The sequence below is a fragment of the Tachypleus tridentatus genome, chromosome 9 (assembly GCF_004210375.1).
Source record: "Tachypleus tridentatus isolate NWPU-2018 chromosome 9, ASM421037v1, whole genome shotgun sequence".
Classification (NCBI taxonomy): Eukaryota; Metazoa; Arthropoda; class Merostomata; order Xiphosura; family Limulidae; genus Tachypleus; species Tachypleus tridentatus.
Genome location: NC_134833.1, coordinates 133,744,050 through 133,771,939, shown reverse-complemented (window position 1 = coordinate 133,771,939; position 27,890 = coordinate 133,744,050). Strand labels below are relative to the sequence as shown.

Sequence of the window (27,890 nt, the reverse complement as noted above, 5' to 3'; positions counted from 1 at the left end):
ACTCTGGACTGGAGAAATGCAGAAAGCCCTGGTGCAGAGCGGATGTCCCTGATGATAAATGGGGTCCAGCATCTTCAAGGTCAAGGTCCTGGAAGAGCTAGAGACCAATGACCCATAGACTAGTTTTGATCAAATAAGAGCACAATATATCTTTAGCAAAGAACATCGATCTGCTACCCTAGTGGTGAAAGAAAGGACAAGGAGGATGTTCAATGCTCTTGTACATTTGGCTTGTAGCTGCTTCACGTGTGGTATAAAGATCAGCTTATGGTCAAAGATAAGTTCCAAGAACATTGTCTTGGGGACCACAGGTAGTACAAATTCACCAATATGGAGGTCAGGATCAGGGTGAATACCCCATTGGTGGCAAAAGTGAATGCAAACAGTTTTAGAGAGAGAGAGAGAGGTTATGCATTATGCTACAATGTTTGTATTTACTTGATAACTACAAATATGGAAAACTTGTCACTATACAATATAATTTTTGCATCTTATCTAATAATTACACTTATAATACCTTCATACTTTTCTATTCCCATTTTTTAACTCATTTTAAACTGTAAAAAATAAAACTTTAATGTCACAATACATTTTTTCACCTGATGACCCCACATACGCACGCACACACTTGTGTAGCAATGTCTACTAACACAATCCAAAATGTCAAATCTGATTCTTTAATTTTTATTTCACACTTACAACCTAATGCCATTATAACCAGTAACTCTACATGTTTTGTCAACTACTTATTTATCAGTACCTAGTAATAAATTAGTCTCAAGTTTATAACAGTAATCAAAATGATAGGTTACTGTCAATCATTACCATGCTACTAATGTGCAAGTAATTTTTTTTCAATTAATTAAAAAAAAAACATTTTGCAGTCATTTTCTCCCTTTGATTGTTCAAGATTTTATTCTATATTTCAAATTTGTTTACATATACAAATTTTTGAACCAGGTCCTTACAATAAAGCTTTTGGTTTTAGATAGAGTTAAACCACTTATCGATAATTAAACCCTTATAAACAAAATGTTGTCTTTAATATGCTTTCAATAAAATAGCAGTTATTCGTACCATGTTATACAAAAATTTATTTTGCACAAAGTTACAATTATGTTAAATCTGGTATATAAAAAAGTTGCTTTTGAGCACATTAATGAGCAAAAAAAAATTTAAAAATCATACTTTTCTTCAAACTAAAGTTAAATTATTAATCATATTTTAATAATTACTTGCTTTAGAACTTTAAATTCATTGAAATGATAAGTAAGATTAATAAATAAAATAAATTCAAACACATCAATAATGATATTAATTTTTCTTATATTCTAAAAGTGTTTTCTCTACAGATAATAATTAAAAATTATTTCAGGCAATGCTCTAGCATTTTGGTTCATCAACACTAGTAGCACCAGAAATTATTTGAAGAGTAAAGACAATTTTATATAACTTTATTACCAAAATGTCTAAATATTTCTAATACACAATACAGATTCAAATAAACCTAGCATATATGATGAAGCAAACTCCATCTTATATAAATGCTACTGCAAGTTCTTTGGTTAATTTATGACAAAAAATAAATGAAACAATGGATACTTGAATAAAAGTTAGTTTTAGTAAGTTATACTATCTTACTGAAAACAAATATGCACAAAAGTCCTTACTTGGCTTAGTTTGATTGATAATCATTGTACTGAATGCAAGTTCTGCTAATGGTCTTGTAAACAAAAATAATCCAACCTCATGCAATTATTCACACATACCTTTTAGTAGATAAGATACTTACAGAAGTACAGTGCTTGGTATTGAGATATTAACAAAAATCTACACATTTAACTTTATACAATTTGAAAATCCAAAAATGATAAAACACTATTCTGAATATTTCACACAAAGATTAGTAAAGAGAATTTCTCCAGGATCTAAAAATGAAGTCCACATATTGCAGTTCATGTTCTATCTTTCCTAAAAACAATTTTATGAGTTTTATATCAGGAAGTTTTATCTGACAACTTCTTTTTGGCTCATGAAAACAAATCCTCTAAATGTAATGGATATTCTGGACAATAAATCAATGTAATCAAAAAAATCAAAAAAATCTGAGGTGACTGGTTTTAAGACCTATACAATACTTTTTTCCTCTCCCCCAAGAAAGGTTATTTACACTATGGCATTATAAATGGCATGCATACACATACTGAATGTACCATAAAATGAACATCAGCTCCATACAAGAGGGTAAAGGGACAAAATAATACCATACACCACAACAGCAACTAGATCCAAAATGTACTGCAAACAGAGTTGAAAAAATAAGTCTTAATCAAGAAAAATAACCCATGAGCCTATTAATAAGATTACAAACCAAGACACTGAATTTTTCAAAAACAAGTGTGACGTCTGTTTTTGTGCTTCAACAACGCTATTTTCCAAAAGCCTAAATCTGAATGAGAAGTTTCTCTACAGGTGTTAAATACAACTACATCAACTGACAACACCATACTGTTTAAGCAAATACCAGAAACTCCAAGATTGTACCACAAACTTCAGTAATGAAAGTGGGGATAATTTAGTTTACTTTGAGAGGAACTTGCAGCAGATAATCAGAATGCAGTAAGGTTTTGAACTAAAATAGTACTAATAAGATGAATGAATTATTTAAAGATACTGATACAGTCACCCACCAGTTTCCACAGCAATGCCACACATGCACTTATAGCTGCAAGGAACCCATAGACAAACAATAGCAAATACATCATAATAGGAATGCAAGGTATTACGTAATGCACTACACATTAAGATTCTGACCATGACACCTAATGAAGTTGAATAAATTTGACTATGAACAATTATTAGATACAATAAAATAGATACCATATAGATGTAGCAATCTATCACTGGTAAAATTTTCCTTATTGAATACAATCTCGTGACAAGTATGTACAAGAGAGATGCAACATACTGGCCCCACATATGGTACATTTTAGCTGCAGTACAAAAAGACTATCCAAACAAGCATAAACGTCAGATTGTTTTACATCTATCTGGGAAATTGTTTATTTAACATATATCCATTGTCTTTGAGCTAAATTATGAACTTTTTAAACCAATTTTTCAGTATCCTGTTTCCTTCATCTCAATAAGAATGGTGATAAACTCAGCTCTCTTACTTTCCCCTCATATGATTGCCATTTGTGCAATCTTCAAAATCAAACAATCTAAATACAATATTAACAGCTTCAACAAGAATGTTTTAACTATGTTCAGAAAAATAATAAAATTAAATAACTACCTGTAATTCATATACCTCATAATTACATACTAGGCGTTTCATACAGTAGATCTATAATCCCTTTTTATGTGAAAGCATTACATTATCTTCCCAACAGGTATGATAATTGCATCATGGGAATCAAAATCTCTTAATCTGCTGTGCCAACAGATAGTATACAGTTGTAACAGTGGTGCTACTGCATATATGCAAATTTTGCAAAAATAATGACAACCTAGTAAGTCTTTGTCTAAGCTATGTATCTCATTCTGTTTAGATGATTCACTGAAGATATGAATGCTACCCATATTAAAGTTTTCTTTCTGGACACGTGAAGTCCCTCATGATTCATAATACATTCATGTCATCTTACCATTCAAGACTCGATGTACGATTAGTTTCATGCAATTTTATATTTTTCCACCCTTTGCATTTAACAAAGCAGTGGAACAAATGTCTACGGAAGTGTAAATGGTTCTTTTCCTCTTACATCACAGCTAATAAGACCTATGCTTCATTAATATCTTTTCATATGTTCACATTGACCTTTTAAGTTATTTCCATGACAAATGTTAAGTGGTTCTTTATTGTTGTAAATGTATCCATGAAAAGCAACAGAACAATAAAGTATGCAATATGAATTCATAATAACAGTAGGTTTATTTTAATACAAAATAGCACCATTGGAAGGAACAGAAGAAAAACCAACATCACTTAACTTATCTACGTGTTTTCTTGAAACATACAACTCAAAGTAAATTTCTCTCCATTATCTAGTAACAAATAATTCTGAGAACCAAACTCACATACAAGTATTTGAACTATTAGCCAAAAGATGTGAAACTGACAGACCTATGAAGTGTTAATAAGTGTGCTGGAGGAAACAACATTAACATATGGTTAAAACAATCTTGTACAGTGTTAAAAAATGTATTTAAATGATAAAAGGCTACAGCAGAAAAAGAAAACAAAACACTAAACAGCACAATATGTAAACATGGAAAAAAGAATTTATAGTTTATGTAAACAGCATAATGGTTCCTTAATGGTTACAAACTGATTTTTTCAAGCAATACTTACAACTGGGCTTCAACTGGTTAGCATGGCTTGATATCAGAAGACTGTCAGTGTTATCCGAGGCCAAAATTTTCTGTTTGATTTTCGCAGCAGTAACACAACACAGATGTGAAGACATAGAGGAGGAAGCACAACCTTCAATATTACACGAACTGGACTTCTCACCTAGTGTGTGTACATACATTTTGACTCATCAATGCTCACACTGCTAAATGCACATTACAAATTACAATTCATTTTGTTTTACAGTATTGTATGCAGAACAATGCAATCTGATCTGATAATCACTATACGAAAAGTTGCAATTTAAAACAAGTTAACACTCAATCATCAAAAATGCTGGCTGATTTCTTCAAAATACTTTTCAAAATTTATTAATGATGCTCCATGCCATGCTTTCAAAACAAACCTATGCATCCATTATTTTATATTATTGAGAGGATTCATTTCTTTCATTGTGACATGGAGTAAAATTTAAACTTTTAACACAAATCTAACAAAAACAAAGAAACAATGGTAATGATTTCCTTAAATAAAAAAAAAACGTTCAGCTTAAAGTCAACAGTTCATACCTAAGAAATACAGTAGAAACATACACAAATATTACTTGCATCACCATTTGAAAGAATAAATATTTAGTTTCATCATGCCCATGTGGTTTAATGCTATTAGCACAAGTTTCTTATTCTCAATATTTAAAAGCAAGCAATGTAAACAATATCATGCAAGTTCTTAAACACTACATATATTTGATAACAGTAAAAGGTCTGCCAAAAACTACAATACTTCATAACAAATTTGTAAAATGAACAAATATTCTCTAAAGATCAGCACTGAATTAGCAGGGCAGTATTTAAAAGCTTTAACTGACAAAACAACTACAGAGATAAAAATATAAGAGAGGAAATGAACTTGATTATATATAGAAAGAAGAAATGTGCAAGTAGAAGTTGCAAAGCTATAGAAACACCAAACATTTCATGCAGAAACCATAGTTCATGCACAGTCAAAACCTATTATACTCTTGTTCACACACTCATATCAGTCTGAGCAAATAGTAAAATTTATGTAGTTCAATGGAAAATGATGTTGATGACTAGCTGGTAATGGATACACATGTACAAGGTTGTCTTTTATTTTCAATTCTTAATAAACTGAATATTTACTGAGTTAAGTTTTGTGAATTACTTTACCCACTTAAAGATGTATAATTTCGTTATTATGCACTAAGTCACAATTTCTTGAAACTGTTTTCAATGAAGTTGTCAGTGATAGATTTTGCTTGTATCTGTAATAAATGTAAAATTAAAACAATTTATGACAGTTAAAATAATTGTGTAAATACTTTAAACTAAGACAATATAACCATCAGATTAATTGGATAGATATGTTCTAATTAAATACAAATAAACTAAAAATACAAGTCAGATGGACAGCAGAAGAACTTTTATTTTCTTTACACAATACAGATTATTACATTTACTAACACAATACTTCAGTATGCACTACAATTAATATATTAATTTTCACACAATAAAAAAAACAAAAAAAAAACAAAACTGTCAAAGCCTTTCCCATACCTTTACTTTTGTTCACAGAACAAGAAATACTGGTAGCCCATGTGACCAGCTTGTTTTATTTTTGGCACTACATACTCACATTGTATGTTATTTGTATCAACCAGAAAAAATGAGAAAACAGAACAAACAAATCCCAGTCTTTGCTTTTTTTTTTTTTTTTAGAAAATAAAACTGCAATTCATGCAATGTGAAACAAAATGATAATAATAAAACCCAATTTATGTTAATTCAACAAAGTTTTGTCAGTTGTAAAGTTAGTTTTTATGGGAAACAATATATATATACCATGAAATTAAATAACAATTTTAGGCTGAACAAAAATAAGTTAAAATCAAAGCTTAAAGTGAATGTACTTTCACCTTCTAAATTTATTTTTATGTAAATACATACAAGAAACCTGGAAATTAATTAATGTTTTTTAAAATCAAATGGCAAGACTTGGGTCATCCATCATATCCAACAGTTGTAGTGTCCCTTACAACAAGGTGTTTTACATTATTCAGAGATGATATCCTACTTTCAATTTAATCAGATTTATACACGTTATGATAAAATACTATGGTAATTAGCTAAAATTACAGTATCTTTAAACTAATATAAACTTCATTTGTTCATGTTATATATATATATATATAAAATGGCTAGTATTATTGAAATTAAATGGTAAAAGATAATGTAAATGCAACAACTCTTGCCACCGATAAAAGTATGTAATTGCCGTATTTCAAGCAGTAATATAGCTGTAAACTAACACAACATGATTAGGAATGAACTTCTGTTACATGGTTTTTAGGACTAACCAACATAATTTTATACAACTACATTTAAGTCTATAAAAGTAGCTACATGCCAAACTACATTATGAAAGAAAATTACAATGTTGTTTTTATATAACAATTAACACACTTTGGAAAAGATATAAAAACCAAGTACTTTCTACAATATGACTTTTCATTTATTTTTTGCTTTATATAAAATGTACCTTTTGCAATAAATGATTGAAGTAAAACAAAAGCAACAGAATTATCAAAATGACAAAGTAAGATTAACTTAATTAACCATAGTATTCATAATATATTTTGAAATTCATAACTTTACTAACCAGTATATTTTATATTCATAATTTCAATGAAAGAAATCAATTTATCCTTATGTCAACGCTTGCTGCTAGACTTCAAAAAATCCATTCACAGCTTTTATTCGGATGCAAAATTTAAAATAAATTTCACAAACATTTACTTGCAAACAAAAATATTTAACACAGTATTAATAATGATCAAGATTTAAAAACATTAAAATTGAACAAAAACATTAGTACAACAAAATGTTTACAACTTTTAAGCACTGTGTGTAAAACAGTCACAAACTATCTAATAGGACTGACATATTTGTTACAATGTTAATAAACGTACATGCACTTAAAAAGCATTAAAACTAACATCGATCATTTATTCATGTATTATTGAATTCAAGACAAACTAGAAAATACAATGAAGAGATAACATACACTTTTTTTCTTCAACAGCTGAAACATATGTAACATTGCAGTAGATAACTGATTTCTGAACTAAATCTTATGACAGCAGGATTATAGCAAACACACTTCTGCAGATAATTTATTATTGTAAATGATCCTCTCTTCTAATAATCTTATATGCATTATTCATATATTCTGATCAAATTACACAAAGTTATGTATTGTTCCACTTTATCTCTCTCAGTGTATAACCATAACACATTTAAGCAATACCAACAAATAAATATTGTTATGAAAATTGATATCCACTTTATACACCCATTTTAAAGACAAATGCTATAAAAAATATTAGCAATCATATTCTGAATGCTATATTTAATGAAAACAAAGTTTCATAAAGTAATACCAAAACTGAACAATGTTAGCATCACTGTAAAAATGTTCCAGCTCTATGCAATATCTTTTTCTTTCTACTCAAGTTGATATTTCAAATTATTGTAAAAAAAATTATTGCTATTTGGTTACTTCTTGCCAACATGAATACTATAATGACAATACTAAATCTTGTGTTCACTATTTTTAAAACATATAGCATACACTACAGCTTTAATACACATTAGAAATAAAAATGAAAATGTTCATTCACACCTAGTTTATCAGCAGAGTCCATTTCACATCATAATTATTTTTAATATACAATTTCAACATATATTTTGTGGTTTAAAATATTATACTGTTAATAATAGAGTGAATGATCAATATGAAACAATACAGTATTATGGATGATTATTAAACCACACATTAAATACATCTTCAGTATAATAATTGACATTCTTACCTTTACATTGTTATTCCTACCAGAAAATACAATGCAAGCATTACTCGTAGAAACCCCTTGAGTTATTTCTTGTGCTACAATGCCAGATTATGCAATTTTGATTTACAAGTTGTTACTCATGCATAGCTTTCATAAGATCATGAAATATTTTTTAAGGCTAAAATAACTAATAATTTAATTACTTTTTCTTTCCTGGCATTAAAAAAAAAGAAGAAAGAACTATTATCCTAATGAGAGTAATTTATAGTTTTTGTAAGTGCACTAAGTACATAGAAATTTGCTTTTCTTCCCAGAAAATACTACAGCTTCTTAAAAAATGATAATCTTATTGTAAAAAACCACATGAAAGAATCAAACAATACATAATTCCATTAAAAAAAATAAATTGAAATTATACTATCCAACTTGTAACTTAAGGTTCAATTTCCTCAAAAATTCTAAGTGTATAGAATTAAGTGCAAAGATGCATAATAGGCTAACTACACTATGAATACAAAAAGAATCAAACCAGAATTTTTAGTTTTATAAGCCCTCAACTTACCACATAGCTACCAGGAAGGCATACTTATATAGAATCAAACTTACTAAAATATCAGTTTTTCATATTCTTAAACTTTATTAACATATTTCTGAAATTTGCTTTTCCTCAAAACTTAAAAAAAAAATCTAAGCTTCATTTAAAGGATTACTAATTGAAAAAGCTGAAAAATGAGAATATGCTACAAGTAAATGAAATGTTTCTAATCCTTTAAATGAAGCCTAGGATAACCAATCAGCAAACAGCTACTGATCTTCTATTCACAATTCAAGTAACTGAAGTTAAATCTATCATGCTCAGCTGGGTAAAAAGGAATCTATAATCTATAACAACTTGATTAGGTTAGTTCTTTTCCTTTTTAATCAATACAATATTCTTGTTTATTTCCCAAAATAATTATTTATATGTCTGTAAAAACCAAGTTCAGTATGCAAATTTTGTTTCATTTACTATACAATATACTTTGTTGTTTTTTTTACAAAACCTTACAATCCTTGTACTAAGGCTTCAAAAAATATCTAACAAATATACGTATTATAGAATTGCAATTAATTATAGAAGTCAAGTGAATCTGTTGGACAAGATCAGATGTATAGGAAGATAAAAAATAAACGTTTAACTTTTTCTAAGTTCTAACAACTAAAACATTTTTACCATGTTGTGCTAAATGCTGTTTTAATCATTTTAAAATATAATAAAACGTTTGTCATTTTTAAATGTCAGTAATTTCAATTGCTTGATACTGAATATATTACAACTACATATAGACAATACCTTAAGGTGAAAATTTAAAAATATGAATTTAGCATCTCCTGAAATCATTGACAATACTTCACTTTTAAACTGTGTGTCAAAGTTTTCAGAGTTCCAAACACAAAGATGTGAATAGTAAATATTTACTTCCTTAATCAATATTTGTTTATAACTTACTTTATTAAAGCTTGTCATCACTGCAAAAACTAAACTTCAACACCCAGTTTAGCAGCTGCTGGGTAAAGATGTATATTTTACCAATTTCAATCACAAGAACAATGGTATAAATGATACATTATGTGATATGTAATATATCCAGATGTAGCTTTCATTCTCTAAGTATTCTTACCTATTATTCATATCAGCAACAACACAAAAATATTATATCCATAGCACACATGCAAAGATATTGACTAGAAAAGGTTTGGACATTCACAAGTTAAATACAAAGAATTTTAAGAAAATTACCAAACAATGAAAAACACAAATTTAACTATAAATTTAGTTCCATGAGGTTCTTGTTTGCTTTGAACATTTCAAAAGCATTTTTTTTAAAAACCAGTTACAGCAACTATACCTTGTCTATGTACATCATTAACAGAAACATATAACACATAGATGGGCAGAATCTTCTACAAAATACTAATATTTAGATCTTTTATAATATTGAAACCTCCCCAGTTGAAATAAATCTAGTCCTAAGTGATGTAAAATCCAATACTTTGCAGCATTTTTCACTTTCAAGGCTATCACTAACAGAACTTTCTTAATAATTGGAACATATGACTAAGTCATCATAACTCACATGCCCAAGCAAATAATATTTAAGAAAAATCAGAAGCACTTGTTTAGTGAAATATCCCAAGCCTGTGAAAAATTAATCAGTATAATCTTCTGAAATTTCAGATTATCCTTCATCAACTCTGACTTCATGAAAAATATAATATAATTAAATGTAAATTGCAATGCATGAACACAAGGTTATCCACTTCTTTTTAGTTTTATAAGACACAATGATAAAGATAAATCATTAGTATTGCACAAGTGAACTTTCCCACAAGATACTCGCATAATATACAAATACAATTACAGGACACTTACAGACTACAGTCATCCAGTTTTGTGTATGGTACTGTTTTACTGTTACTTATCAGACCTGTTAAATAAAATTTCATTTTTTGACACTGCCTAAGGCACTTGTCTAAAGAGGTGAGTTGAATGCATAGTTCCAAGAAGAGAACACGCAGTTATTTTTTTAGCAACTGTAAAAATATATTTTATGCTTTGTAGAATATTTAAGATGATTATTTAAAGAACAAAATTATACTTTAAAATGGAAAAAAAAGTCTTTCTCTAATGTTGCTATGTAAAACTACTAGTTTTTGTATTTCATTAATTCTACAAAACATTTAAACCTTCAGACATATTTTGGTTAACATATATCCATTCTTTAAGAATGAAATATACCAAAAAAAAAGTTCATCCAAAAGAACAAACAAAGAAATTTCCCCTATAAAAATGTTCCTAAGCTGCTTTCTACACTGTAAAACAAGGCAATGCAAAATACATACATACTTGGACATTTAGTTTTCCTTTTTTGTATTTGTAACATTTATCTCTTAATCCACACAATAATATTAAACTTAAAATTATAATTATATCTATTCACAAAGGCAAATGACTGTTTTGTTCAATTTCAGCAGATGCTACCAAAACTTTTAGTAACCTTTTGAAAGGCATCTGAAATTTTAAAACTAATAACCATAATACTTATATCTGTATTTAATTATTTCCAAGACACTCCAAATGTCTTCCCTTGGACATGCAAAAACACAAACACACACACAACCAATTTATGTATCATGCTTTCTTCCAACAAAACTTCAAAATCAAAGAATACTGCAATTTCTTCTGTATGTACTGCACACAAACTATTAAAATCACTTTCTTGAATTATGCATTTACATTTACACAGCTCTAAATGAAAGTTTGTTCTGTTAGTTATTAACCCTAACTTTTACAACAACACTGTATACAGAATAATGTTGCAGTACTATCCACTGACTAACAACTATTAAACAAAGAATGTCCCAGTATCCAACATTTAGACCTTAGAAAAGCAATTTTTCAAAATACAAAAAAGAAATTTAGAAATGTCAGTAACTTTTGTCATTTATCATCTTCTGGCATGATATTTGCAATAAAGTTTTCTTCAGGTTGGTCTTTCAATCTTAGGGGAATTAAATGCAATCTTATGTCACACAAACCAGATGTAATATTCAGGTAGAGGGTACTACGTTGAGTTTTTTTTTTATATTTTAGAATAATGTGCCATCAAGTAATTATGCCATCTTTCTATAGGTGATTATGCCTTGCACATGATTTTTATTTACACAAATTACGACATTCATTACAAGCACAGCACAAATTATTCACTGATTCAATTAGCAGGATATAGTTAATATCTCTGGGTTTACCCAAAAAATGCTTGAAGAATGATTATAAAGTCAGTAACACAATCACCTAAGAGTTATTCTTTGATAGATTGTTTAAGAAGAGTATTCGTAATGAAACTTTGTAGAATGGACAGCAACTGCTTGTTGTAGAGACACAAGTGTAGTGGATGATGTTTCAAAAGTCTTCCGTCTTTTGTCTTCAAGTCAGTGCTTGTGCAGGTGTTGTCAGTCTTTTATAGTGTTCTGATTAACTGTGGAGAGTGTGTTATGATAGGTTGGTTTATCACTTTCTGATTGGAGGAGAGATCTGTAGATTCAACCAATGGCAGCCACAGGTTACTCTCCTCTAATTCAGAATCTCTGTTTAGTGAAGGTTTAACAGTGTTGATATAAAATGATTCTTTGACTACATGCTCTCCACAATCAACTAGAACACTATAAAAGACTGACAACACTTGCACACAAACTGACTTGAAGATAAAAGGCAGAAGACTTTCAAAACATCATCCTCTACACTTGTGTCTCCACAACAGACAGTTGCCATCCATTCTACAAAGTTTCATTACCTAACAGTTATTTTTTTTTTGTATATATTATCTGCCTCAACAAACATGTTTTAAAATAATTAAGACATCTACCATTATTAAAATGTGTGTTTTTAATTTAAATCTAATTTGAATGAAGAAAGTAGAACTAGTCTGTTTTTCTTAACAGTGATAAAAACAAAGCTTGTTAGAGTTGACATGATGTAAAAAAATGGAAAACATTTTTTGGGCTTAAAAGTTGCAGTTGTTTGCAGATTAATCACAGAATGGAATATAATTATCAAATACCAAAATTTATTTTTACATGTAGAGAGAAGTGGAATTATTTAATAACACAAAGAAGATTTTGTATGTGAAACTGAAAAGTAAAAAAAAAAAAAAATTAGCAAAACAGGATAGTAAAGAAAAATTCTCAAAATAAATTTTTATACAGCAATTACAAATTGCAAAATAACTTTTCCAAATTAATAAAACATGAACAGTAACCAATCCTCATTCCAGTGTTTGTGAATGTCAACAGAATGTTGACATTAAGTACATCTTAATATACCTGCCTCATTTTAAACACACATCTACTCTCAAAATTACTTCTATCATGGAACACAGTTTGAAGTACTAAATAAACAACAATTAGAAAAATACATGGTAAACTGCTATATAGTTTAGCATACACATCAAACTTGTATATGCAAAACTACCATGATATAATATTTCAAAAGTTTTAAAAAAGTAAAGCTTTATAAAGTATGAAACTAGAAGAAAATTTATCCCCTGCCCCCACAGTCTGCAGTTCTTAAACACCAAATTATGTATGTTAAAATACTATGCATCTTCAGATTGATAACAGTTTGAACTAATAGTATCATGAACTTTAACAGTGTTACTTATTTCAAATTAACATCCATATATAAACCATAACTTGCATCAAAAACGTACTTTTTTCATACTGACCATTCATATGAACTACAAATTTTGATGATGGGATAAGAAACAAAGAAAAAATGTATCATTATAAAATATTTTATTAAGTTTAATTACATTCAGCTTTAATCAGTCTAGGTTCATAAAATGAGGGTATATTTAAAAAATCTCAATATATACATAAACCAAAAAAAAAAAAAACAATTTAAAAGAATAAGTAACAGATCTACTGTAACAAGCTTATCAAACCTCAAAATTCTATTACGAATTACTAATATACCAGAATTATTTCACCATATAAAATTGTAACAGCTGTAAACAGTATGTTTACTCTTTGAAAAATCTCAACTTTGTGTAGATCTTATTGGTCTGTAATAAAAGTTTTTCATAATTGAATACCTCATTGGTAGAAAAGGTAATCTCTACCCATCCTCCTTTTGTTTTTCACACCTAAGTACTTATCAGACAAACATCTTAAAATATGCATAGAAAAAGAGGGGGATCATTTCAGCTAACTTTAAAAAGCATGTTTGTAAAAATACTTCAACTGTAAACTTCAAGTTTTTGAGTTACACAGATCAGTGAAAAGTTTTAAAGTACATGCAATGCATTAAGCTCTGGTTTACTTGTAAGCAATGCAATTCAATCATGTTTAATATAATGAAGTTTGTTTTAACATTGTCACAATAAACAGACAAAATATGCACCTTCTCAAAGATCAATCTACATAAAACTGTCACTTCTTGTTGAATACAAAAATGTGTTAACAGAATAGTTAGAACAGAGAAGAAATGATTGCAAAATGCACATTACTCTCCTTCATGTTGGAATGTATCTGAGGATGCACTCAAATATGATTTAGTTTCTAACAGTAAAGGCTATTTTTGTCTTTTTGTATCTCAAAATGAAAATATTTTCATGAAGTCAATATGTAAACATTTACATTCACATATTAAGTTACAAATACATTAGATAATAAAATCTTTGTACCTTATGCCAATAATTTAATTAAAGTTTGTTTTTCAGATGTTATTTCAGCTACAGTCTTAAGTTGCAAGCTCCACAGAGATTCAATTCAAAGACTAATTATCATTTATAGTAACATCTTAATACAACTAACATGTAGTCTACCGAAAGGTAATTGGTAACCTTTAATGTTTGAAGGAATTAGCCTGATTTTCAACCATTACCTGAAGGAACTAGCTTAATTTACAACAAACTTCAGTATCTGAAGCAAAAACAATTTGATTTACAACCACTTTATAGCAAGTATACAATAATTTAAAAATAATTACATGCCTTTTATAAAGCATTCTTACATTATGTTAAGCCTATTAGTTCATGGGTCACTCTGTCCAAAAACATGAAATCTTACAGGCTGTTGCAGAAGAGTATATATAAAAACAGTATTATAATTAACATATTATAGAATGCAACAGATGAACTAAAAAAAATTTGATGCAGAACCTATTTAATTGAAGAAGATTTGGCTTGTGTAGAAGAAAACTGTCCAAATTATTTCTAAAAAGTGTTTTAAAGAAAGTAGGCCTAGCATACATGTTAAAATTGGCCAAGCTACTTAATTTTTTTTTTTTCAGATTAAATGTTGAATTTAGTAGTTTATCAGTTCATTATGTAAGAGGGCAAACTATAATTTAGTTCCAAAGTAATATTCTATGTAGAAGCAATGTCACTACAGTGTTTTGGGTTTTATTTATACGTGGTTTTCAAGCAAGCTGTAAAGTTTGCCATTTTTATATTAGAAAAGTTGCATGGGAAACATCACAAAAAGGTTTACACCATTTTTCTTTTTAGAAAATTTTGAAACCACTTTAGAATATCTTGATAAATTTTACCAACATTATTTTCTTCCACTTTCAACATGTTTTTAAAACACATTGAAATATGATACTGATTGGAAGTTTCTGCATTCAAGATTATGAAAAGATACAACCAAAAAACAATTTTTTGAAGCAACTTAACTGAGTAATGAAAAAACATGACTTTAATGATGTGAAGGAAAGCATCAAGTAATACTTCTCAGTGCTAAAGAAACTACAAACAAAGCACAATTTCATCTTCTATCTTGTACGATGCTTATGCAGGTTCTTATAATGATATGAATGAATAAACACTTGAGAAATTGCTCAAACACTGTACGCAAAATTCTTATAAAACCCCAAAACTACCTTTTAGGTTTCTTACCATGTGACAATTGATCATGAATGGTCTTCTGTATAATTATATTTTTAAACAAGTTTGGGTAAAGGAAGATGCTACCGGAAATTACGCTATGCATACAATATATAATACATCATCTTCGATGCATATAGGGCTAAACTTGCAAAGATATTTCAGTAATGCCAACACCCAAAAATGTCCAGACCAATATTTCACTTTGAACAAGGTTTTATTGAAACATTTATAATGATTTTAACAAATGACAAATTTGAGCCTTCAACTTGCACAGCAAAACATGCTGGCTTTCACTGCCAGGGCTACACTAACTTATCTGCAAAGAGGATGGAGATTTTCCTATATATACTTAAAGATGAAAGTTCTTATATTTAAGGGAATGTGGAAAAAAAAAGTTCACATTTAGATTCAAGGAATAAAAATGCACCACCATTTGGGCATTTTTAGATGCAAAAATTTTCAAGGTATCCATGCTAGTGATTAATAAATAATGTAATGCAGAACAAAGTGTAAGGATTCTGAAACATCTACTGAAGTTCTTGATGTGTAAAGTTCTGTCACTAAGATCTCATCAGAAAACAAAAACTGCATCAGTGGTTAAATGAGGACATGAAGTGCACCAGTTCATAACAACTCTGAACCACTGCAAGTATACTGCCTCAATCAATAAAAAAACTGATTCTTTCTGGTGGTCCATTATGTGGATTTTATGTAACACAATTTTATCTTTGATTTAAATGAAAAACAGTTAACACAATTACTAGCCTTACTGTGCTGTTTCCATATATCCAATACACAACTATACATCTACCATAAATTACAGAAGTACACACCCATGAGTCTTAAAAAAAAAGTTACTTTATGCATTTCTATGAATGTTTATAACTTAAGGAAAATTTTAACTGCACTGACTAAACCCCCTCACATTTATTACTGTGAAATGGGTTCATAACACACAGCTAAGTGAAAACAAATACTTGACCAAACAGTTACAGGAAAAAAGCTCTTTAAAACAGTCTACCAACTCCTTTCAGAAATGCTACAAAAACCATTCACAGACTAATGCAATTTTGGTCTATATACACACTAACTTAGGATATCACCAAAATACATACCAAACCTTGATAATTAAGTACAAAAAATAAAAATTCAAGAAATGTGAAAAAATAAAAATGTAAATAAATCTACAGACACCTTTCTAAAAATTAGATGCACAACAAATTACTTGTAATTTTTTCATCCTGCCTGACTATATTAAAGGTTCAAATGGCCCTGGTTAACAGATCTAGATAATTAAATTCTGAATTTAATTTAGAGTATATTTATAAACTTAATGATAAAATTTATTTTGTGTAAACCTATAAATTCAAACTGTTACTAAAATATCTCAAGTTTATAGTGAGGTTTCATGACATTTAGAAACTAATTAGTTTTTAAAACGGTACTTATTAATACTGTATCTAGCCTCCTTGGTATATTTTAAGTCAAGGGAAAACAGTGACAAATCCTACAGCACCAGTGTCCAAATGCAAAATTCATTATCAACTGGTATTTTGCTTATATTATATATACACACTTCTTCATATAAAGCATTACACATCACTGAGTCACATATTTAATTCACTGACAGTAATACATGTAAAAAATTTCCAATGGAATGCAATGCAGGCTTTACAGAGTTGATGTAGTTAATCTACCAACTTATCAAATCAAAATGCTTTGAAACAGCATTAAATGTATGAATCATACATTGCTTTTAATAATCAATTGTAAGGAATGGATAAAATAATTCTGTATACAATCTGCTCATTAGCAACCGTTTAGCTGCAAACAATTCTAAGTTTAACAATCATCAGTAATTTCACTGTGACACTTGATTTCCACCTTACAGATTTTTATAAAATAAACTTTGATTAAAATGCAAAAACTGAATAGCAAAGCAATATGACATTAGCAGTTACCAAAACACAAAGGCTAATAAACCTTACAATTTTACAGCATTCTCAATCTGCATTTTTTACTAAACAGCACAAGCAGACTTCTGTAATGACTTTTACTAAAGAACCTGTACAGGACATTATATTTATCACATACATATCTGACTATGCCTGACACAAATAAGCAAACCTGTATAATAATAACAAAAGCCATGGTTTTTGTTATTTACTTAAATACTAAAACACATTTATCATCAAGCAAATGAAATATTCTCATTGTAAAACCAGTCCAGTAAAAAGTTCTGGAGATTTGAATAGAAACAAATATTTCAACCACAACACTAAAATTAAGACTGATTAATTTATTTAATTTGATAAGGTGTACATACTCTAGTATAAGCTGCCATTTAGAACAGAGTTTATAACTGATAATACAAGTATAAAAAAAACAAACAAGTATACCATACCTGTGTGTGCATCACTTAAATAAATGAGAATTTCAAAACTGCATTTGTCTAATGTTCAGATATATTACAGATTAACTTCCTCACAAAAAACTAAAAACTCCTGATCCTAAACTAACTACAGTACACATGCAAACCATTTCAGCATGCATGTGGAGACAGTACATGTAGTTTATATTTGAATATACACAAACAATGTTTGTGTAACAGGCACGTGAAAGTTACATAACATTTGCTTAATGTAATTATACCTAAACACGTATCCTAGAAACCAACCATCAGATATTTTTCTACATAATGATGCATGTGAAGATAGTTGACAGTTTCATTTTGATATAAGTATTGAATTTCATACAATAACTGTATGATAATTATAAAAAACTTCTACCAAAAGTTCTTACACCATCCATCATTTAGTTGGAACTTTTTTGCAATACAGTTTTTCTGCATTACCTCATATGTATCAACTATTTGAGAATAACATACAAGTTTGTAGTAACCACTCTATACCTTGCTGTCCCAGGCTTAAAAAGAAAGCAAGAAAAGTACAGTATCTTTGGTAAGTGGGAGAGGTCTTCAGTTGTTCCTAAGGCCACTTCCCAACTGTTAATGATCCAAGGCCTGACACATGCAGCATGATACGAGACTTGAAGCAGTACAGATGGTGGTGGCACAAGTTAGTGACTCAATAAACAGATAACATCATCTATGCCCACTGACCTAAAATACGACAGAGAAAAGTGCCAAAGCTAATTTCAGATTCATTCAAAGTAACTGAAATATTATGCAGTACTAACATGGTTTTATATTTAGTGTAGTCAATAAGCAGAATAAAAAGATAAATACAATATTCAGTGTATCTCCATCAGAACAGCATTTCAAAAATTACAGAAAACATTGAGGTATACAGTGTTATTGTTGTTGTGGTGTGTGTGTTTCTATTTAAGATTTATTATCTTAAAGCATGTTTTTAAAAATAACCTTTATGACACTATTTTACTCTCAACCCAAACACATATACACTAAAATTACGTTAAATCAACTACGGTTAGCTGTTTTCTTCTACAGCACTTAGTGGGAGAAGTAGTGTTTACAAAGAGTTATATTTTGCTTCACTCTAACCAGTTCCTTGTAACTAACTTACTGTATCAGTGCAGTTAAGTGAAAAAATACAAAATGACAAAAGCATACATTTGAAACATCAACTTGCCCTAAGCATTGTCAACTTCTTATAAATTAGCAAAAGTTATCATTGGAAATTTTATTTCATATATAAAGCCTCACGACTCTGTGTGTGTGTGTGTGTGTGTGTGTGTGTGTGTGTGTGTGTACGCGCACGCAAGATGTGACAAATGTGAAGTCCAACACCCAAGAAGTACAATAACCAAAACACAGATTGTAGTGAACTTGCATTCAAGTTAAAATTCCAAACAGGAAAAATTTCTTTTCAAACTTTAAAAATCAAGAATAGGCATGCAGTTTCAAAATATATCAACTTCACAAACTTTGGCTTTCTAGGATATGTTTAACTGACGTATGAATAGTACTACAGATGAATGACAAAATATTAGTATTGATACATGAATAACAATAATTATTATTATTATATACTGTTGAGCAATAGAGTCAAAGTAAAATTTTTGGTCATCTTTTAAACAAATTGTAGCAACTTTTATTGAGATGCATGTATACATAGCTTAAAACACAAATTGATATTTAATTGTACATACCTGTTCATGAACATGTCATCTCACATCCATACACTTTTATGCATACCATATGAGTAACATACTCTAAAAATTAGGACTAATAAAAGAGAAAGAAAAAAAGGTTAGTTTAGGCCACCACCAATGTTAGTCAGGCTCCACAGGGAAGGAACAAAAAGAAATGATTAGATCCAATACTTAGGTCACAGGTTAGAACACAGCAGCAGAAGGTATATATGAAGGTAAGGATAGTGAATGAATATTCACTACACTTACTAAATATAACCTAAAAAAATATAATTATCTGTATGAAGTAATGAATTATGATTATGTACCACATTAATGATGTGACAGCCAAATCCAACATTTATTAAAACCTGACTGCACACCCTTAATAGATACAACATATCTTAACCCTTGAGCAGCAGGAATGCTATAGGTAACAGCATCAACTGATGATGACCACCATTTAAGGGTTAAAATACCAAATTCTAATTACCTTAAATAATATCCTTTTAAAAGTTGATTTGGTTTATAATACTTTGAATTTTCTTTCTCTTGATGAATGGTAAACATAACTTCACCTAAACATTGATTGTACTTTGTCAGATTTCAGATTGCAAAATGAAAATTATGAAAAAAAAAAAAGAGTATAGGTGTTTGATACAATTCAACTTCCTCAGTTGTTCCTTTTATTGTAGGGATTAAGTTTGTATAAAAACAACTGGAATCAAGTACTGTACATAGGTTGGTGCATGGAAATAATTCCTATACATTTACATGGAATTTTACTTAAGTAGTTTAGAAAAACATGTGATATTTACAAGAAAATTATTTTGTTCACTACATTTTCTATCATTATAGAATGTATAAATGAGAGTAGAAAGAAATGCATAAACAAACTGATAAAATTCCCTCTTAAAAAATTTAAATATAGCCTCTGCTTAACTGCATGAATTTTGAATATTTAGATTTGGTTTCTGTTGCTCATGTATAAATTTTTGAAATGATGTTTTTAATGATAAAACTTCTACAAAACAGTTTGCATAATAGACAAGCTTTCTAACAACTGCAACTGCACTTTTATTTAATATAATTTGATTAACAGCCAGTTCTTATGTATAGTGGCATTTAACAGAATTAACAGTGTCACTTCTGATCTTGAGACACGCAAGAAGTTTTATCATCATTACCTGTTACCATAGAAACCAAAAGTTCCTGAAAATCAGCCAATTCTTGATCTATCATATCCATCCCTGAGGAGCCATTCAGATTGACAGTGTCCTCTCTACCAGTAGGAGCACCACAGTGGTCCTCCTTTAATGCACCACCCACCTGACCCTCCACTCTAGCCACTTCAGGACCATCCACACCTGAGCCAGGACCTTTTGTCAATACTTTATTCTTTGTAACAGTCACACCAAATCGAGTTCCAGAAACAGCCATCTTCTGGGTTGTACGACCATCAGTTATTACATCACTACGAGGTGGGACAGGGGGTCTTGGTCCAATTTCTTTCCTGTATAACACCTGCGGAGGTAATACTGGCTTGTTAGGTGGTACTGGAGGTGGTGTTCCTCGACCCACTGGAACAGGTTTTCTGACAGCTGCTGCCAAATTGGATTCAGCAGTGGTGGCTGGAATGTTTCCTCCCTGTTGAGTCTGCACTACGGTATCTGCTCCAGCTGCATGCATTTGTGATGTCACCATGGTAACTGTTCGTTCAACTGTGTGGAATACTGAAGTGGCAGCAACTGCAGAAGTAACACTTCGAGAATGTGCAGTGCTAACATGCCCAGTAGTCGAGTCGCCCATAATTATTTCCTGCGGAACAGCAGAAGATACTGGCCTATGAGGTGGAACAGGTGAAGTACTATGGGGGAAATGTTTAACAGGTGATTTTGGTGATGAGCACGGCACAGTAGGTTGTGGAACAGCAAGTAAAGGGGGAGTAGGATGAGACTGAGCCCCAGTTAATGAAGGGGGTACATTTGGTTTAGGAGGAATGCTTGTTGCTATAGGTACTGCTAGTTTGTGGGGTATTTGAGGCACTAAACCTGGGGGTTTAGCAGGAGTAGCAGGAGGTAGCCCTGGCTTAGGGCTAACAGCTCTAGCAACATTTCTGGGAGGACTAACTGTTGGAGACACAGTCGAAATAGAGCGAGGGGGAGTAGAAACCATTGTCACAATGGTGCTCCGAACACCTTCACCCAAGTTTACAGGAATGGGACCACCAGGCAGAAGTTCATCTCCCTTCCCACCAAGTTGCCTACGAAGGAATATATCTTCTTCTCTCAATTTTTCCAGTTCACTTATTAGTTCTTGTTCTCTTTCTCCAGCTGTGGACAACTGTCTTTGGAAATGCTCCTTCTGCTGACTGAATTCTGCCTGCTGTTTTTCAAGCTCTGCTTCAAGCTGAAGAGACTTCTGACTTTCTTCTTCTAGGCCTTCCACCATTTCAGCAATTTGTGCTTTTTCATGATTCAAAATCTAGAAAAAAAAATCCATTTAGTGCCAAAAAGTATTAGACTATTTTAAAATTAAATCCATTTATACACTCCTAGTTTTAAACAAAGTACACTGTCAAAACACAAATATAAAAAAAAAAAAAAATTATTTTGAAATGTATGTTAAAAATATGTTACATGTCAGAAATATTTGTAGGTTCAGCAAGTCTTAGCATAAAATGATAAAAACCTTAAACTTGATTTCATTTGGTAACAGTAGTGCCTGCATTGTAAAATAGATTCAAAGATATTTTAATAAAGTGTTTACAGGTACAAACAATTTTAAAATCACATCCTTAGCTAATACTGTAATATCAACACATATGTCGCAAAAAATAAATACCTACAACAGCAATAAAGCTAATATTCTGGGGTGAATTTAGCAGTTACTTAGCAATAGAATGTTTATGCAGTAGCTTAAATAAAGCCTTTTTCTTTTTCTTTAAATAAATTTAATGTAAATGTGTATATATGAACAATTAGTTTTTTCTTCTGGTATATTTGAAGTTAGCAGACATTGCATGTTGTGTGGTGGAAGATTCAAGAATTAATATTTTGAAGCATGAGAAATGTAAAACATGCCTACACTTTTTACTGCACTAGGAACAATTAAAAAAAGTTGAGAAATAATATATAAGGGTTAATAAAATTATATTCAAGAAGAAATTCATGTCCAAAACAGGTGGATGAGTTTCCAATGGTCATGATTGGATCAACACAGGAAATTAAAGGAATGAAGAAATAGAATTCAAAAATAAAAAAGGTAAATGTTGAACTGAAAGAAGGTAAAACATAAGTGATCAAAGTTAATATCTAGAAGAACCAATCTTGTAACACTCATAGTAGTATGAATTCCAGAAAGGCAAGGTGGATGTACGTAAGAAGTAAACATGAAGGTTACTGATATTTTTTATATAAAGAAATAAATAAAAAGTAAATAAAAATAAAATCAATAAATGTAAAATTTAGAAATAATTTAAAAGGGGCAAATGGTTGAAAGTAGGTTAGCTATATATACATATATACATACACACTTTCCAAAGCTACAGATAAAAATTTTAAAGACAAAACATAACTGAATAAATAGTTAACACCATTAGCAAATAAATTATTGTACAAATCAAGAAGTTAAAAGGAACTTAATTTCAAGCTTGAGTAAAAAATGAAAAAGTAAATTACAAGGATTGGAGAATAAGAAATAAAGAACAAGGAAACATAAGGAAGAGTGGTTATTTTTCAAAAGTAACAGTAAAAAACATGTCTATTTAATAAATATATAACATATTTCAGACTTACAAATATATTTTGGTCAAAGGTGTATTACACTGTTTCATGTACTACATTTAAATAGAAGTTTAAGAAAAAAATATGTAAAATAAACAATACATTACACAAAAACAGAGGTAGTGATATTATGCAAAATATTAGTTAAAGAACAGATACTTTCCACTTACATAGACATGAAACATATAACACCTGTAGAGAACATAATAAAACAGTGGTATTGATGTATATGTAAAAAAGTGGAAAATATAAATACAAATAACAAAAACAGTCAAAATCATAAGCTTGAGGTATGAAAAGTTTAATAGAAATTTATAGGTCACAGGTACATAACAGATGTTTTCCTGAAGTTACAATATAAATTACTGATATACTAAAAAGGAAAAAATTTTGTTGCACTGGGATATATATTGGTATTTGACCTCAGAAGTAGAGTAGGTTTATTTATGTCATGTTTAGATTGCACCTGATGTGGTCTGAAGTAAAAAATAAAAACATTTTGAATTACTTTACAAACTAAAATTTATTAAAAATTAAACATACATAAAACATATGTATTAAAAATTATACAACAAAAATATTATGTTAAGAAATGTAAAGCAGAGGTATACAAAAACTGTTTATGGAATGTAACAGTCTTGTTTAGCACAAAGCCATACACACTATGGGCTATCTTGTACTGTTTCTACCATGAGTATTGAAACCCAGTTTTCTGCAGGTGTGAGCCCACAGACTTACTGCTGAGCCACTGGGGAGCAGGATGTAATGGAAATGTAACAAAAGCAGTTTAATTATATGGACAACATTAAAGGTGAAAACAAAATTTTTGTTCAAGGAAATAATCAAATGATAAATTAAACTACAACAAATAATCATTTCATAAATGTTACCTAAAATATTTATTAGTAAAAAACATGAAATTATACATAAAAATATGAAAATGCATGTCATTGAAGCTCTAAGACACTAACTTTATACCCAATAACATTAAAAATTTACCAAATAGTTTAAAAAATAAAGTTCTAGGTTTTATAATTTAAAAATTGAAATTATAAAACTATACACAATTTGAATTGGTGGGCCATTAGTCTATATTTGCAGTTCACTCCAGAATGTTTCCTTGAAAATTAAACAATTAATGCAATTCCTACACTGTTTCCTAGTAAATTAAACAGTTAAAGTAATTCCTGTATATAGGTAGAGATAAAAATGATTTAGAAAATTATTGCTCAATACCACTGTTACCAGTTTCATTCAATATTTAATAAAATTACAATTAAACCTATCTATAAAAAAACAAAAAAAATGAACATACTGAAGTACTCTGGTCTTAGGGGAAGCTACATACCAGGCATGCTTTGCATTTTAATTAAAAAATTGTAACTATAAAGAAACTGTTGCTGCATATTTTGATTCTATTATATCTTTTGATAGTGCCCCATACTACAGTATTCAAATGGTTTAAAAGTTATTCAGAAAACAGAATACAATATGTATGGAGCTCCATTAGGATTTATTCAGAATGTATACTATTCTTATATAGCTAAAATGACAGGAAAATACTAATTTCTTGCTGATAATACTGATTAAGCAAAATGTACAGACATAAAATAAGAAATAATTCCTTTAATTAATTAGTCATTAAAAACAAATAATTATAAACAGATTTGAATTAGTAAGTTAAATTCAAATATTTCAAAAACAAAAAAAAATTGTATTTTATAGTGAGGATGTGCATGTTTATTGTTTTTTCTTTTTTTTTTTATAATAACAAAGCCCCATTGAGCTATCTGCCAAGACCACCGAGGGAAATCAAACCCCTAATTTTAGCATTGTAAACCTGTACATGGTGAGAAAAAACTGAAAATTATCTCATCATTAAATGCCAATTGAGAAAATATATAATTAATTGTATTTAGGACTTTATACCGATAGAAACTGTGAAAATACATGCACAAAATATAAATAAAAAATTAAAATATAAATACATATATTTATACAAGTGTATAAATTCTGTTACAATAAAAAAAATTGAAAATTTTGAGAAATATATTTCTTTGGTTAATTCAATATTATAATATGGAGTAATGAATCAGTTTACAAATTGAAATTTGACAATGATAAATACAGATTACTGAATAATAAACATAAAACATCTTAACATGTATAAAATTCTACTTCATTTGTCGAAGTACAGTACTGTTATAGAAATAAAACCAAAAATCTTAATATAGGAGATACGGGATTTCAGTGTATTACTTTGTGTATTGGAAAAAAATTATGCTCAAGCCTCATGATATTGTAATTATGTGGTTCTAAAATTATTTAGTAACTTTCCAATACAAATATGTGGTGAACAAAATTTAAATAAACAGAAAAAATATAATTGGTTATTTCATATAAAAAATTTCAAAAATGTACATAACTTTACTGTATGTTCTAGAACAATATTTTTAAAATTGATATAATATTAAAATTGATACATTAATATTTTAATTCGATATTCAGTACAAATATACTCTTCAGATATCCAAAGAAAACGTGTAATTTTGTACGTAATTCTTGCAGGTGCAATATGGATCTTGAAAACATAAATAGTAAACTTCTTAAAGTAGGTCTGCTTTACACTTTTTTCAAATGCAAAAAAATGAGCTTAAAAAAAGCTCTTTTGAGTAACATACTGTATTGTGAGACACTATCAACAAGGGTATTTCAGAAAATAAAGGCATTTCATAAAACAAATGATTGTGAAAAATTTATTGTCCAAAAGGATTACCATATTTTAAATTTCTTAGTGGCAGTAACTAGATGCTATCTTTTGCTTTCCAGATCAAAACAACACACTCGTGTTTCTTCACCGATGACAATAAGACCACCACCTTCCTGGTAGCATTTTAAAAGTACACACATCCAGCTGATTTTGTTTATGAATGTCTGTCAACTGCTTGTGACTTAATGGATAATGGTATGAAAACTACCAGCACTTAACATTATTTACATGTTCAATAATACTCACTTATCACAAATAGATGCGTTCACCTCGGCAGCATTTTAATCAATTGTATCACTATTGAGCCATCCTGCTCAATCTCCCTCCCATTACTAATGTTTGGCTACCTTTAGACTTTTCCACCTACTCATTGTCCCATACAATTCTCTCCATGTTGTTACAGTCTTATCTGGTGTATTTCAGCTAGCATAACATCTTCAGATCACTGCTTTATTTTTTCCAACATACAATGACAACTGCACAGTCAAGTTGTTTCCTCACTGGCTAGCACCACTGGTGCATCATGTGGGAAACAGGGATCACTTTCATAACTACATACATCAATGATGCTTTACAACATAACATTTACTGCCTTGCAACTCAGAGAAAGCATTGATGTAAATATTGCCTTGATTTTCTAAAACACCTATATACATCCACAACTTATTAGAAATTATACCACATATCCAGCCAATAAACCTTAAAACCAAGACTTTTACATCCCTAGTTCAAAATTCCTAGTTCAAAAATAATAAAAAATCTGCATATTCATTTCTACATGTTCCAGGTTTGTCTGCTCCATAATTGGTATTATCAAAACCAAGAAAATAAGGAACATTCAATATTTTGAAATATATACAATTTCAAACTTTTAATAGAATGCTTCAGAATACAAAAATACAGAACTTGAAAAACAAATGACCTTTCTTTGAATATTTCAGGATTTGTACAATATTATTTCTAAAATACAAAACAAATGCTACCCATATCAAATTAAATAAACATTTGTTTCACCCTGTAGTTCAATTTCTATTTCTGATGCTAGATGCAACAGAATATAAAATATTTATATTTACAACAAACATATTTAAGTGATTAATTCATTTATCTCTCCCACTAGTAAGATTTTCCTTTAACAACTTAAAGCAAGTTACTGGAAATATTTTAATCCATGACTTGTAAGCATTATCATACAAAATGCAATTTGACAGTGTAGAATTTGACTTCACTCGATCAGAAGTCATGCATATTTTTGAAGTTCAGCAATTAAGTTTGCACATGTAAAGAAACTAAATTTAGGTAGTCTTAAAGTACCATACACTATCCCATTTCACTTGTTCAATCCTTTAAATAAAAAATGAAACCGATAATATTGTATAATTAGAAAAAAAAATGAAAATACCCATTAAAAACAGCAAAACACAAAATTTGAAACTGTAAATTTGCATGGATCACCCCATGGACACAAGTCTTCATGCCAAATTTGGTGAAGATCCATCAAATTGTGTAGGATTAAGAATATTCTTTTAATATTAGGACATACCATAAAAATATTATCAGATAT

General features: G+C 29.5%; 1 protein-coding gene across 2 annotated transcripts in view; it reads right to left on the bottom strand.

Annotated features, from left to right (window-relative positions):
- LOC143226422 (uncharacterized) overlaps nucleotides 1-27,890 on the bottom strand; it is a 125,934-nt gene that overhangs the window by 50,805 nt on the left and 47,239 nt on the right. For both annotated transcript variants that reach the window (XM_076457360.1, XM_076457361.1), the window contains exons 5-6: nucleotides 20,959-22,255; nucleotides 4,358-4,519 (exon numbers count right to left, since the gene is read on the bottom strand). In XM_076457360.1, the coding sequence (XP_076313475.1) occupies nucleotides 4,358-4,519; nucleotides 20,959-22,255 (1,459 nt within the window). The remainder of the gene's footprint in view (nucleotides 1-4,357; nucleotides 4,520-20,958; nucleotides 22,256-27,890) is intronic.